At 45.8% G+C, this 14,716-nt stretch overlaps 2 protein-coding genes across 2 annotated transcripts in view; one reads left to right on the top strand and one right to left on the bottom strand.

Moving 5' to 3' along the window:
- The first annotated feature begins 2,105 nt into the window (after positions 1–2,105).
- Positions 2,106–9,449, top strand: CCNI2 (cyclin I family member 2). Its single transcript, XM_036391879.1, is given in 9 exon segments — positions 2,106–2,147; positions 2,149–2,223; positions 3,364–3,498; positions 4,445–4,516; positions 5,608–5,748; positions 6,781–7,011; positions 7,854–8,022; positions 8,025–8,158; positions 9,408–9,449. Coding segments are annotated over 9 exon segments (1,041 nt in total).
- A 3,441-nt stretch (positions 9,450–12,890) lies between these two features.
- Positions 12,891–14,716, bottom strand: part of SEPTIN8 (septin 8) — a 35,127-nt gene continuing 33,301 nt past the window's right edge. The window contains exon 10 of the mRNA XM_036391415.2: positions 12,891–13,935. Coding sequence (XP_036247308.1) covers positions 13,881–13,935 — 55 coding nt within the window. The 3' untranslated portion in view covers positions 12,891–13,880. The remainder of the gene's footprint in view (positions 13,936–14,716) is intronic.

Below are 14,716 nucleotides of genomic sequence, written 5' to 3'. Positions count from 1 at the left end.
ACCGGTAATGACAGCACAGGGCCATTCCCTCAGCCCCAGGTGTGTGTAATCAGGTGAGTCAGGAAACTGAAGACCAGCTATTCAGCAAAGCCTCTTTGCTCTTCACACACTGCTGTAGTGTTACTCAGAGCTGTGCTGCACGCACAGGTTTGTGGACTAATAATTTAGCACCAGAAAATGTATAGCCCGAGGGGCTGGTGAGAGAGCAGACTCATGTGTAGGCAGGCAAAGCTGCGTAACGAGAAAAGGTTTAACATAAAATGTTGGAACCAGCTTCCCGCAGAAAATGCTGCAGGAGGAAAACAAAGGGGTCCAGGATCTGAGGGGAAAGCTGAGAGTGGCTTTGAGACATGGAGAGATCCTGGGTGGAAGAAAATGTGGGGTGAAAACACGGATGCTGGTAGAGAGGTCCAGCCCTGGGAGGGGACAAGAGTGCATACGCTCCATGAAAAGCACATGGAGAAAAGATACTTCCTGTGACTGGAAGGAAAATAGGTCCTGGCAGGTGCTGGGATTGCGTGGATCCAGCATATGTGTGTTTTGGAGCAGGCCAAGTCGAAGAGAAGGGACAGTGCATCTGTCAAGGCAATAACCGGTGCCAGAGAAGGGAGCAAGCGGATTTGGGGGCTGTGCTGAAGGTTACAGAGTTTATCCCCGTGGCAGGATTTCACCCGGATCCCGGGAGCGCTTTGCCTGGCACAGTGATCTCTGGGCAGGTAGGACAGACCCCCACGGGCCGGGGCAGCGCTCACCTGGGCGGCGCCCCGCGGGCCCCGAGGGATGCGCTGGGCGTTCCAGCCGAGCCGTGCCCCAGGGATCGGCCGCCGAAGCTCCGGGGGAGGCGCCCAGCAGCCTGGGGCTGCTCCCGGCAGGGATCGCCCCGCTCTCCGCCGCAGCCGCGGCACCGGGTTCCCGTGCCCGGTACCCGGTACCCCGGCCGGACAGGTCAGGACACGGTCGGGACGGGACGGGACAGGATCGGACGGGGGTCCCCATCGCCCCCCGGGCGCTCTGCAGGGCTGGAGGGGCTGTCTGAGCGCTGGCGGTGCGGGAGCTGCTCGGTTCTCAAGGACAGTCGAAACTAGCCAGAGGGCGAGATTTTAATTATTATTATTTCCCCCCAGCTACACGAGAGTAAACTTCTCCGTGCATCAAAGCCGTCAGATAAATCATTGCCAGCTCTTCCTCTGTGAAACGGTCCGGCTTTGGATGCTCTGACTGACATCCAGTGGCAGCCAAAGTTAGTCATATGTGGTTCCTGCTTTGAGGGAAACCTCACAGAGCTCCAGCTTTAGAAATGTAGAGCAGTTTCCAGAGGATTCATGTCACTTTGGGTTTTTTAATGGAACTGCAGAGATAATGGTGTGAGCTTCCAGAAAAAAACTGTGAGGATGCCCACATTCACCACTCCTTGGAAAGAAAAGCAAGAATTTTATATCTAGTAACATCTCGTTTCTGTTGTTAAAGAGACACCAAAATGTAAGCCTTGAAATAGTTTCAGGCTGGATGCTCTCATTCACTTGGTACTGATCTGATTCAGAGATGTTTATTTCCTGTAAATACTTCCCTTAGTCTGGAGAGTGGGATTTCCAAAGTGGTATCTCCAAAGATTAAACTGCTCTGAGGAAAACTTTTAATTGGGAATTCATAAATTTCCTAAGAACAGTCAACTTTGAGCCTTTTTGTGAAAGCCATAAGCCTCTATTTGCCAGAAACTTGAAATCATGTGATAACAGGTTGCAGAGTAATAGCTCGGCAAACGGAGAGCCACATGTGTGAAAGAGGATAAATGGAGTAACCTGGACTGTTTGACCCAAGGTTTCTCTATTCTCTAGCCATTACACAGCCCAGCAGTGAAGAAGCTGGGCTGTGTTGTTGTTCAGCCATCTGACATGTTTTCTTTCATCAGGAACTTCCAGGGGAAATGCATATCAGGATTGCTCTGTCTGCAAACAAACAAGTCCTGTGGCTGCTTCTCAGTTCTCAGCACTGGAAAAGCATCAAAAGAGGAAATCATCCTTAACACAAGGAGCTGGGATGTTGTTTCACAATTTTGTTTGTTTTTGTCAGTGGCTCCCATCAGGAAACTGGTTCAAACAGCTGCCATGAAGTGTCCTGGACATATAGAGAGCTCACAATTTGCCTTTTTTTTTTCTGGAAAATGCCTTAGCCAGAGAGGCCAGCATTTGAAAAGTGCCAGTTTTCCAGAATCCCACTGTGAAGGTATCCTCCCTGTCCTCTTTGGAATTCCCTAAAGAACCCTGCAAAGATGCAGTGCTGATACTGCCATCTGATTCACCTGAATGCAAAAGTCATCCCTCATGGGCTAGGCTTAAGGAATGGAGGGGCAGGAGGGTCTGTATTTATCCCATTTTATATTTTATTGACGCCTTGTATAAACCAAGGGCTTTGCATTTATCTCTGGCTCAGTCAGAAAAGTAGTTTTGGGAAATGTGAAATAGTTTGAGATAATGTGGTAGAGCAGGTAAGAGGAGCCAATTGATGGTAAAACCATAAATTTGACATATTAATTGTGTTCAGCACTGTCTGTGAATTCCATCTGTTAAGGTGGGAGAAGATGGAATTCACTGAGGCCTAACAGAAACCCAGCCCCATTCTAAGCTGCCTTAGGAAGCTACAAGACTCCATGGCCTCTGTGAACAATGCAAAACAGTTTTGCTTGGCTGCTTCTGTAAGTGCATCAGAACCATGGAAGAATGCACAGAAGTGCCTCAGCAGCCTTGTCTCTTCTTTGCAACAGTCTAGAAATGCTACTTTTTACCTAGTACCTTTACTATCAAATTAAGCAAAATAGTGAAACAGATAATGGGATGAGTAATATTAAACAAGTTGGTGTTTAATTTTGTCTGGTTTGTGTAGCTGCTTGGCCTTTTTACTTCTCCTACAACAATGCTCAGGTGTGTTCCATGGCTCCTGGGTGCTGTTCTCACAGCAGCCACAGTCCTCTCTTTCACCTGAATGCAGCTTCAAATAAGATATAAGAAAGAAAAAACTCAGTACATTTTGCCATGTACCTTTGGGGAGTCACAAACCTGGCTCTGGTCCCAACACTCAGCAAATCCAAGGGCTGTTAAAACTCTCGCAGAGTAAATCAAAACCTGCTCCTGACTCCGGTTTCTCTCTTGAGGCTGGCTGAGTGGAACATGTGCTTTAGACTGCTCCAAAACGTGCCCTTGCCCTCCCTCTGTGGACACAGCTGACAACTTCCTTAATTTCAAGCCTCCAGCCATCTAAAATGCTAATTAGAGCACTTAAAAGGATTTGAGTCTTCCTTTGGAGATATGTTAACAAAATCATCAAAGCACTAACTGTATTTTTCTTCTAACTTTTCCTTCCCCTCAGGGCACAGATCTCTCTCTGTCAGGTTACAAAAAAGCAGTTCTTTGGATTCCAGAAATCAGCTCCCAGTTCCAGTTTTGCCCATAAATGTTTGTCTTATCCACCAGCATCTTCAACAGGCTGTTGGCATCAGTAAAGGTAAAGATCTCTGTCAGCTTTTCCCTGGCTAGATTACTGACTGGGAATGTAAGGAGCATGTAATCAGTTTATACACAAAGCAGGGATGATGTTTGGCAGCAGATTTAGGGAGCAGTCAGGGTCGTTGCTGGGGAAGACCATTAAGCAAATATATATATATACACACATGTATGAACTTGAGTGTTTGATGAAGTTCCACTGACCTCATTAGAATTGTTTGTGTGAACTCAGTCCAGCTGTTGTGGAAAGAACAAAGAACTCATCTGATTTTCTCTGCTAAACAGAAATTATTTGCATTATCACTTTGAATATTCTGGTTTTTAGACTACTATTTTTAATTAAACTGTGGGGCTGAGCTTTTCTGCCACTGAAGCTACAGCAAAGGTAGGAATTGAGCTGAGCCTTGCAGCTCCCCATTCTATTTAGGTTGATACTGGCATATACAATCACAGAATCATTTAGGTTGGAAAAGGCCTCTAAGATCAAGTCCAGCATTTGAGTGATCACCACCCTATCAACTAAACCATAGTACTAAGTGCCACATCTAGTTTCTTGAACACCCCCAGGGATGCTGACTCTCCCACCTCCCTGGACAGCCTGTTCCAATATTTAATAACCCTTTCCATGAAGAAATACTTCCTGAAGAAGTCCAACCTGAACTAATATCTGAAAGTGAGGAGCAACATTGCAGTGTAAGTACTGTGACAGAGTATTTGCAGAGTCTAAAAGTTGTGAGAGTCATGAATAAAAATGGTACCTATAAGAGGATTTATTCTGCTTCACTTTGAATTTCCTTCTTCTATTTCCAACTTCTATAGCTAAACTAATCCAGAAGCAACTGTAACTTAAAGGAAAGTTTCAAACTTGTGTATGTATCATAGAATGACAATTATTTCCCTCAAGACTCTTATCTTCTTTACTCAGTGTTTTCTTCTTCTCCCTTCAGGCTTAATTAAAATATCTGCAGTGCATTGCAATTTCCTGCCTTGTCCTTGCAGCAGAAACCAATGAAGATGAGGTCTGTATGTTTCATTTTAAACACACTAAAAGTTGTTCATGTTTCCAGATCTTTCATCAACTTGGACATAATGAAGGAGTGTTAATTTGTTTACCCTAAGTAGTCCTAAAGAGGTGAGAGTAGCATTTTCAGTCCTGTTTCATTGTTGCTCCAAAGAATTGTGACCTTTATGGATGACTTGTTTTTGTTTATGTCATGGATGTGTTTCTGTCCTGTCCCCAAACCTCTCTCCTCTTTTCAGAATCCTTGGCTCACAGTAGAGCTTAGTCTGAGGGCACAGTCAAGATGCCCATGCGAGGGCAGTAATTCCCATTCCTCCTGGCAGGGCACAGCAGGTGTGACAGAGCAGAGGCTCTTCAGAGGAAGCTTTAAATAGATGAGTTTGCTTGGAGCCAAAACTGGTTTCTGAATCCAGTGAAGAACTGACTCATGTCTGCACCTCAAGATGAGAAAATAAAGCCAGCAGCCAGTGAGAAATTACACAGGATAGCTCTCATGGCAAAAATGCAGGGAATAGACTTCTGCAGGCATTTACAAGCACTAGCTAAAAGCATTTCAGATTGGATTCCTCTTTTCTTCCTTCTGCTTTGCAAAAGAAGAGGAAAGCCAGGAGCTGGAGTCAGACATACACATCTCTTCAAACAGCCACTGTGGTAGTGAAATGTTCTTCACAGCCTTTCTTAGGTGGTGTTACTCTGAGGTTATTGTTCTTTTCCTCTCAGCTACAAAGAATAAGCTGTGTCAATGACCACAGGAAACCACAGCAGGCCTTGTAAAACAGGTTGGCAGGAAGCCTCCTCTGAGTAAAACCAGTGGTAGCAGGGAAGGTGCATCACTGATGCCACACTGGGGAGCCCATGGCTTCATTCTTGCTGTGGGCTGGGTCAGCAGCAGCTGCCCTGGGCTGAGCAGGGACCACCCTTCATTTAGGATGGGAAGTACCTAGGATGAGAGCTCCTGAATGAGCATTCTGCTTAACACAAACTTGTGTAAACTTGTCAGATCCCTTCACAATACAGACAAGCACACACAGCACTGTATAGGATGTTGGTTTCTTTATTTTTTTGTAATTTTTAAAAATTTTTTTACAGATAATACCATCAGTGCAGACGCTAGCAGTGCAGAGCAGATGTAAACACTCTCCAGCCGAGATCTTGAGAATGGAAAGAATTATACTGGATAAGCCTCAGTGGGATCTTTACACAGAAACACCAATGGATTTCTTAAACATTGTAAGCACTACGTTTTGCAATGTTTTTTCTTTAAAGAAACAACACCTTATCAAATAAGACTAAAAAACACAGATGCACACACACACACACCCACCCACACATCCTTCCCAAGATTCTTAGCAAACTACCTATTCCTACCTATCTTCAAGCCTTTTAAAGAATATTACAGTAATTATATTTTTAAAATTTTTTAAAATTTTCTACTATTTAAAACCTTCTATTTTGCTCAAAAAAAATTTACTCTTGTCTTTATAGGAGAACTGAAAGGACATTAAAAAGATTCTCATAATGCACAACTATATGCCTTCTTTATTTTTTTTTTAATACAAGCTGCAAAAATATTTTTAACTATTTCCCTTCTCTTAATACTGTACATACAAAGCTGTCAGAGTTTTGCTACATTTCCCACATAGGTTTTTGCTTAAACCATTTTCCTTTTCATCCCACTAATTATTCATTTATGCAATGAGACTACCCTGGTCTGGCACTTAGTTCACATTGCAGTTACTAAACATTTAATAGAAACAATGAATTGTCTTCAAGAAACGATCATGTACTAGTAAGGCAAAATTCATGTGATATGAACATATCCTGGATCCCTATTTTAAAATTATGTGCAAATATTAAGCCATTTTAGGCTGCTGATTGTGAAAACTGCCTTTCATAGGTGCTTGTTTCCTTGGTGAATTCAGAGTTCAGTATTATTGATTTTACTGGATTTGGAGCTGCTGTCCTGAACTGAATCTCCTGGACAGCAATCTGGATAATGTAGAAACCTCAGAAATTGTTAGGAAACATAGACCTCATACATTCATTATCACCTCAGAAAAACAGTTCAATGATTGGCAAGTACGAACACAAAACACAAAAATAAAAGGTGGGGGAAGCCTTCAGGTCTCCTGATATGAGATGAAATTCATCTGTACTTCAGGGTGATGACATGAAAACATGTAACTTCACTAACCTCTGCTTTTCTTTTCATATATATATATGTGTGTATATATATATATGTACACTTTGTCTTCTCTGCAGTTCCATGCCATGGTGATGTCCAGCTGGCCCCATCTCCCACCCAGACTGCCTCAGAGGAATCCTTCCCTCCACGTTGCACTCTTGACCAAGCAGCTGCAGCACTGTATGGCCTGCCACCAACTTGTGCAGTTTAAGGGCTCCACGTTGGTTTTGGTGATCATCACCTTGGAGCTGGAGAGGCAGACTCCTGGTTGGTTTGCTGTTATTACTGATCTGCTAAAAAAAGCACAGGTAGGAAGCAAAATGGCCTTTGGTCACAAATCCTGAAGGCAGGACATGATAAAGAATAAAGCCATGTGTATTTACAGCCAGTATTGCTCTTCAGCAGCCCCTGAGACTTGTGTCCTTGCTCTGCCTTTGCTGCAGACCTTCTGGTGCTAACAAAAGGGAACAAAAGGGCAGTTCAGGGGTGGGACCGGGGAGAGGGACATCCCTTTGGCAGGGCAGGGAGGGTTCCAAATTCTTGGCCACAGATAGCTGCCTGCATCCTGGGCCAGGAGAAATTCTCTCATGATTGGAGAGTCTGAGAGCACCTAGAAACCTGCCCAGTTTCCTCAGCCTCCTTCTGAACACTGAGAAAACTTTTAAGTACAGTCACATAGCTCTAAAAATATAACCAGTTTGACTTCTGATGATTCAAGACAAGCTCTATTTCTTTTTTTTTTTTTTTTAAAGCTTTTCCCCAGTTTCATAAAACACATGCCTTTTAAGAAAGCACACTTAGAAGGGTAAAGACCCATGCTGTCAGCTTGCCATCCACCCATTTTAAGGTTTTGAATTTGTCTGAAATAACCAGGCCTCCTGCTGTCCCTCCTGCCTGCTGTTTCCTGCAAAGAGGAAGAACTTGCCCACGTTCTGTGTAGTAGAAGGGGTAATGATAGTTGTAGGAATAGTTATCAGGAGCTCCTGGATAAGTGTTTTCCCTCAGGATCAACAGCATATTGCTGCTATGCATCTCCTGAGGCATGCAGCCTGTCCCTGCCCTCCCCCTAATTACAAAGTGACAGGAGCAGTGGCCAGACAAGAGAGTCACATATCCGGAACTTAAAATAAATCTGCATCTTTCTTTACAGGTGAACAGCACTGAATTCTTGCACTGCAAAGAGCTTGTGGATCTAGAGCTAATGTGCTTGCAGGCACCCAATGCTGTTAGTATTTTCTATCCCATCAGCCAAGCTGTGCAGGGCCATCCCAAGGCAAGGCTACCCTGCCAGCCCCCTTCTGAATGGCAGAGTTCCCAACAAGGAGGCTGAGGGCTGCTGAAAGCCAGCCTGTTTCAGCCCCTTTCACACCTACTACAGCCCAAATTCCTGATCAAACCCCTGAGACAGAAGAATGCTGAGATGGATTCAGACTCCTGCACAGTGAGGATGGGGAGGTGAGTGCTGGGAGGATGAAGACAGGAGGCTCGAGCCCTCAACTGAGCCGCTCCTGTCCTCCCTTACAGCCACTCATAATTACCCAATTATTGCCTTGGAAGCAGCACCTGCAGAACCAGCAGCTCCCAGAAAACAGAACAGCCAAAATAACAGGGCAAAAGTGTCACTGTGCTTCTCAGAGGACAAAACCACTTGGTATTCTCAGTCTATTTTTTATGTCCTTCCTAAGCAGTATGTGCTACCCCTCACGTTTAAGACTATGTAAAGACAGAAAGCTGGGGAGAGGAGGGACTTGGTCACAGTCCTACAGCCCAAGGATCCAGTTGGCAGGCAGCTACAACTTCATGGAGAACCAAATGCCTCAGAGTTTATTTTTAAAATAGCCATGATGAAGTTTGACAGATTGAGCCTTTCATCCAGCTCATGCCATTGTTCTCTCATTAGAGCTGATCTGGCTCGGCCCATGGGAGCTGAACAGGAGCTGCTGCTGTCGAGGAATGGGCAGCCCCCACTGCTGCCTCTGCAAGAGATCTCAGATAGAACCAAGGCTTTCATTCAGCAGTGAGACGCTTGAATCAAACCTCCAGTTTTCCTTAAGGCCTTACCTTGTAATCCAGAAGTCTGGGATCTGTGCTTTTTCCTGGTTAGGCCATTACAGACTCTATCACAGTTCCTATGAAATGTGGGATATCATTTCTTGTCTACAATCACCATTGCCTTGAGCTCTCACCAACCAGCATGTGCTGGTCAGAGTTTTTAAAATTTATTCTGTCTTATTAGACTAGACAAAATAAAATGCCTTTAATAATTTCCCTCCACCGCTACAACCACATTATTTCTTACAAATTGCTTCATCTTCATAGCAAAGTGGTTTTACAAAGGTCAGATTAAACCACTCTTGCACTTTTAAAAACCAGCTTCACAAATCCTTTTAAAATTAGTGGAGGTTTTGTTTTAAACCATAGGCATTTTTAGGTGATTGTTACCCTAGTTTGAGGCTATATTCCAGCCAGTATGGGATGGGTAACAGCACCATACCTGCCATCCTGTCACAGAACAGGAGGGGGGTTCATATGGACTGGCACAGGCCAAATACTGAGCAGGTATCTCATGTAATGACACGGGATAAATAACTTGGAGACAAAGATGGGACAGGAGCAAGGAGACAATGCTGTGTAACTGCAGAACTTATCAGGGCAAGAAGAACATTTCTGGCCTTCTCCCCTTCTTCATTGTCTTATCCTGTAGGAGAGGAATTCCTGCACCAACCCTGCAGGACGGATGTGCTGAGCAGCTGTTCACACTTTCTCAAGTGTTAAATCTGCCAGAGTGAGCTCTGTGTGTGCAGGGAGAAAGCCCTGCAGCTCTTGAAACCACAAAGGAAGCCCCCAAGTGTTCCAGTAACATCCAGTAATGGAGACTTAGTGCAAATAACCTGTGTGAAGAGACATGACCTGAACAGCAGTGAAAGCCACAGAATTCCCTTGAGCCAGGTCAAAGCTACCTCAGGCTGTGGATGCTGTGCTGAGGGGGGCCCTGCCCAGGCCTGGGATGCTGCAGGAGCAGGACTTGGGGCTGGTTTAGACCACTTGAGGTTTGTGAGGTCCCCACATACTCAGGGGTCAGGCAGCAGCATGCTTGGAACATGGTTTTTATTTATGCTACCACAGGGAAGGTTCTCATTTAATGGTAGGGCTCTTCCCTCCTCCTGGGCAGTGCCTTCCTTTGCTCTCACAAGCTGTGAGTTGACTGCCTGGCTCTTGGGAGGAGGGGAGTTGTCTTTTATAGTTTCCACTAAATAAAACATCAGCTTGGTCTGCCAGTTCTCTGTGGCCCTGGAATAGCCCAGCTGAAAGGTGATGCCCACACCAATCCCTGCAGGAAACTGGGCTGTGTGATGGGCTCTGCTTCCCTCCCATCCCTTTGCCCTATCTCAAGCGCTGTCCCCAGCTGTGTGTACCCATGGAAATGCCAGCAGCAGAGCTCTGCACACAGTGATTAACATGCTGTAACTCTACACCACAGCGATCCCAACCTCGTGTTTCCCCCACAGCTGTGAGCCTACGGACACAGTTCTTGCCTGCAGCTGGATGAGGTGTTAAAACCGACGAACAAACTTGCTTTTCAAAATCTCTGCAGATCTCTATGATCAACATGCAAAAGCACACATTAACAGGGGTTAATTCCAAAAGATGAAGGCAGTGCTGGAAGGCCCTTTAGAGCTCTGTGTTCCCAGTCAGGGTGCAAGATGCCACACTGGGATGGGAACAGTTCACCTGGAGGCTGCCTGTGCTCCCAGGACACACTGCTGCTTCTCTGGCAGCACAGCTCCCTCCCACACACCTACTGCAGCACTGCAGTTACCAGGAAGGAACAAACACTGCTGTCTTGGCTTCCACAGGCTAAAAACATCACTTACCTCTTCATTCTGCCACTGCTCAGAATGGAGCTTCCTACCCCAAAGAATGAGCTGCCAGGTACAGGAAGGAGCTGCTCTTGCACAGGACCATTCCTGTTACAGAAGGAGCTTTTTGGATAGTGAGAATAGCACCAATTCTCTTTTTTTCTCTAGCAGTACAGGATCAGAAGCTTTAACACCTTTCCCCTTCCTGCCTGGACAAGTAATGAGTGACAAGATGAACACTCCCTACAGACAGCAGTGTCAGGAACAATTATTCTGCCCAGTGAGTTTCAGAGAGGATGACATCTCACCCCTGTGCCTACCTGTTTGGACTGTGTGTACAACATGAGTTTATTCCAACTGCAGCTCAACTCAGCACTGCAGATCCCATTTACTACACACCAGTTACTGGTGAAAATGGGGGAGATTCAGTGAGTGCTGGCACAGGACTGATGTGGTTATGGCCAGCTCTGTGAGGATTGTTGTTTTGGGGATTATTCACTCCCAGAAGAACTACAGAGAATGCTTATAGAGTATTTTCAGAGCTCTGACCTGGTAAGGTCCCTTCCCTTGGGGGATCTTGGCCTGGTGAGGCTCTCACACCCAGACTCCTCTTGTTGACTAAATTCAGACCAGATTTCCAGATGCCTGAAGCTACCACCACCTTGTAAACAAAGCTGCAATTACACCTGAAATCCCCAATGGTAAACATCCACAGAACTGTTTTCTGTGGCTGTTTTAACCCACCTACAGAAACAGCAAAGCATTTCAGATCCTCCCACCCGCCACAATGTCCCCCATTCATAACCCCAGCTAAAGGAATCATGTCATAGCTCATGGAGTCACCCAGGAACCACTGCCAGTGAGGAGGGAGCTGCCCCATTTCAAGACAGCACTCACTGGGGTGTTTCTGACAATAAACTGACTCAGTGGCACTAATTGTGGAGGGTGTGTGATGACCTAGGAGAAGAGCTGCACAAATAATAAACTCCTGCGGTCAGAGAACTGACCAAGAGACAAGAAAACTGCAAAGGGAAGAGTAATACAATAGTTATACCTCATTTGTGGCATTGCAGCAATACAGTTGTTATTTTTTTTTTCTCCTGCTAATTGACTTTGCTGTGTTAAATTGAATTTGAGCAGTACTTACAGTTCAATTCTTTAGGAAGGCAGAAAAGTGCACTGAGATGGAGAGATGCATTAACTTCTGGCAGGTCTCAGAGCCCCCTCCCATTCCTCCTCAGCAAGACATGCAACTGGAATCCCCCTGGTGACCTAACTATGGTCATGACAAACAGAACTTAATCAAATCTTCTGAGCAATTTGGAAAAAGAACAAAAAGCTTTGATTCCCAATTCACCTATCCTGCTGGGAATCGAACTTGACAAAAGCTCCAAGCTGGATGAAAGCTTTGCCAAAGGAATTAGAGTGGCTGCCTCAAAAGAGAACACAAGCAAGTTTAAAACAGTCCTCAAAGCAGCAGCAAAGCTGTACCATGGCTGATGGTCAAACACAGCTTCAGCTTGCCCACATTTCGTGCAGGCACCACAGACATGAAGACAGACAGAGCTCTCCTAAGCAGATTTCCCACCTGGTCCCACTTCCCCTGGCACAAGCGGCGCCTCATCCCTGCCCACTGTGGCAGCAGGGACAGGCAGGGGTGAAGGGCACGGGGTGAAGGTGTTTGTCAAGGGGTTTCATCCCTACTGCCTGCACGTGACAGCAGTCTCCACAGCTTCTCCTCGTGTCCAGTTCAGTCCTCTTCAGGCCACATGCCTGTTACAGCTGCAATGTATTTCCCAGCTCTGACTTAGGCTAAGGGCAGCCAGAGGGTTTTGACAGTCACTTGTCACACACCCTCAGAACATCTACAACAGCCTCTCTGTCCCTTGAGGGGTTACAGGGACACAAAGTCCTCTATGGGAGCCTTGGGGCTCCTGTCACACACACACCCACACTCTCATTCTCAGCCTTTGTCCCACTGTGGTCACACCACCAGCATGAGGTAGGGGAACAGGGTGAGGGTGAGACTTCAAAGCTCCTGCCAAAGACTTTTCACATTTACATTCCAACCAAACACTCAAGTCATCTACCCCGTTATCTTCCACAGGAAGAAGACTGGCTTTTGGCCACTCCTCCCCTGCCAGCCTCGGGGCAGTGGGGAAAAGGGAGGGAGACTGGGGACAGCAGCTGCCAAGACAGGGGTGCACAGGGGACATCACACTTTAATCAGAGGGCAACGGGGTTAATGAGGGGAAACTGGGGTCACAGAGGGACACAGGACATGGTTCTGGGTATACCTGGTGTACAAACCATGGTTTTAACAGATGTTTGTTAAACAAGTCAGTTTTGTTTTTATTAAACCCAGCTTTGGTACAGGTCATTCCTGAGATTCATTTACAAGGTTGTTTTAAACAAAGATAAACTGGGGCCTCTCCCTGTTCCTGTGTGAAGTTACTGGGGCACAGACATCACACTTTGTTTTTCCCCTTTCCTTTTCTTAAAGAAAAGTGTTTGTGTAAGGGGAAGTCAGTCTGTTACAAACACAGAACTTACACCAGGAACACTGAGTCTCCAGCATTAAACCATTTCTCCTCCATTAATAAATAACATTTAGTTGTGCTTTAACGTGGCTCCCTTTGCACCCATCACATCCCAGCAGGACGAGCAGAGCCCAGACTGGCCAGGCAGGGTTACCTGGCCCAAAGCAGCAGAGGGGAGGTGGGCAGGGAGCTCTGGGGAAGGGGTTACAGTGTGAGGCACCAAGTGCAGCCCTCAGAAAACTAAAGAGATGAAGGCTGGGGCATTTTGGTTATAAAACCTGTAAGTATACAGAAGCAAGCTGCACAGAAGAGTTATTGTTATGAAAGGTGAGAATCCAGCTGAAAGATTAGGGATGTCAGGTTAGGGACATCAGGTTCCCCAGTTACACCCCAAAACCAGACTGAGGAGAGGACCTGCAGGACCCTGGTACTGCAGCAGCTCGAGCAGCAAAGCTGAAAGCTCCTCACACTACCCCAGCTTTGTCCCTCACCTCTCTGGAGTCAGTCAGTGTTAACTCCCTTGGGCTGAGCCCCAAAATAAGCATTCTGGATTTAGTGCCAGCCGTGCAGCAGCGTGAATTAGCAGTTTACCTTTTGCAAGTATCTTGGATTTCAACTTTACCAAGAAACCTGATTAAGCAAACTTTTCCCCATCAAAAGACACGGTGAATTTTAGTCCTTGCTACATATTCTCTTCTGTGCAATATATTGCAAGCTTAAAGGTGTAAGCACCAATTAATTTCTTCTGCATGAGATGTTTTGGCCTTAATAAATCTTCTAATTAACATATCTTCCTGTTGTTATGGAGTAGGCACTGGGAAGACTAAAGAAGCTATAGAAAGAACAAAAGAAAATCAGTGTTTAAGTTTCAGTTATTTACATTAAGTAAAGACAGCATGAAAGGTCAAAGCACCAATCTATTGTACAGACATTTGAGTTTAACCCATTGCAACTTGGAGAAGCTCTCACAGCTGTCAACATCTTGTTTGGAACTGGTAATAAAGGATTGATTTAAAATTTTAATGAAAGGACTGCTGGTGTAAGAGGAGAAATCCCAGGGGATGGAGACCCCCAAGAGCAGCCAACCACCCACAGATGGAGCAGTGGCTTTGCAGGGTCCTTGCCCCATTCCATCCCTCACAGCTGCAGAGCTCTCCAGAGGGAACAGCCTAGGACAAGGCTGGGTTTGTGGGGCTGTCTCCTGAAGGAAAATGCCATCATGCCATGTCCCAGGGCCTTGGCCACTGGGCTTGGGCTCTGGAACTGCAAAGCAGGGGCAGCACCTACCTCACTGCTTCTCTAACAAGCCTATGCATTTCTCCTCCTCCTCAAAGCAGATCTAGGAGCTCTGCACAAGTGTTAATGAATGCTCTTAACACTGCTCCTCTGGAAAGACACTTGCCAACGCACATCATCCGAATCACCACACGGCCCACCTTTAAAAGCACCAGCTGCTCCACCACCTTTGGTTCCCTGAATTCTGAATGCATGTGCTCCTCTCTGGTCTCCCACATTCGGCTTTAAAATGTATTGGGATGGAAAAGGATGTAAACATTTCATACAAACCACTTGGTATCAACTGGTAATTCCTTACTAAAGCTTTTGCTTAAAAG

This window comes from Molothrus ater, chromosome 15 (genome assembly GCF_012460135.2).
Source record: "Molothrus ater isolate BHLD 08-10-18 breed brown headed cowbird chromosome 15, BPBGC_Mater_1.1, whole genome shotgun sequence".
Lineage (NCBI taxonomy): Eukaryota > Metazoa > Chordata > Aves > Passeriformes > Icteridae > Molothrus > Molothrus ater.
This window is presented reverse-complemented; position numbering and strand designations above follow the sequence as displayed.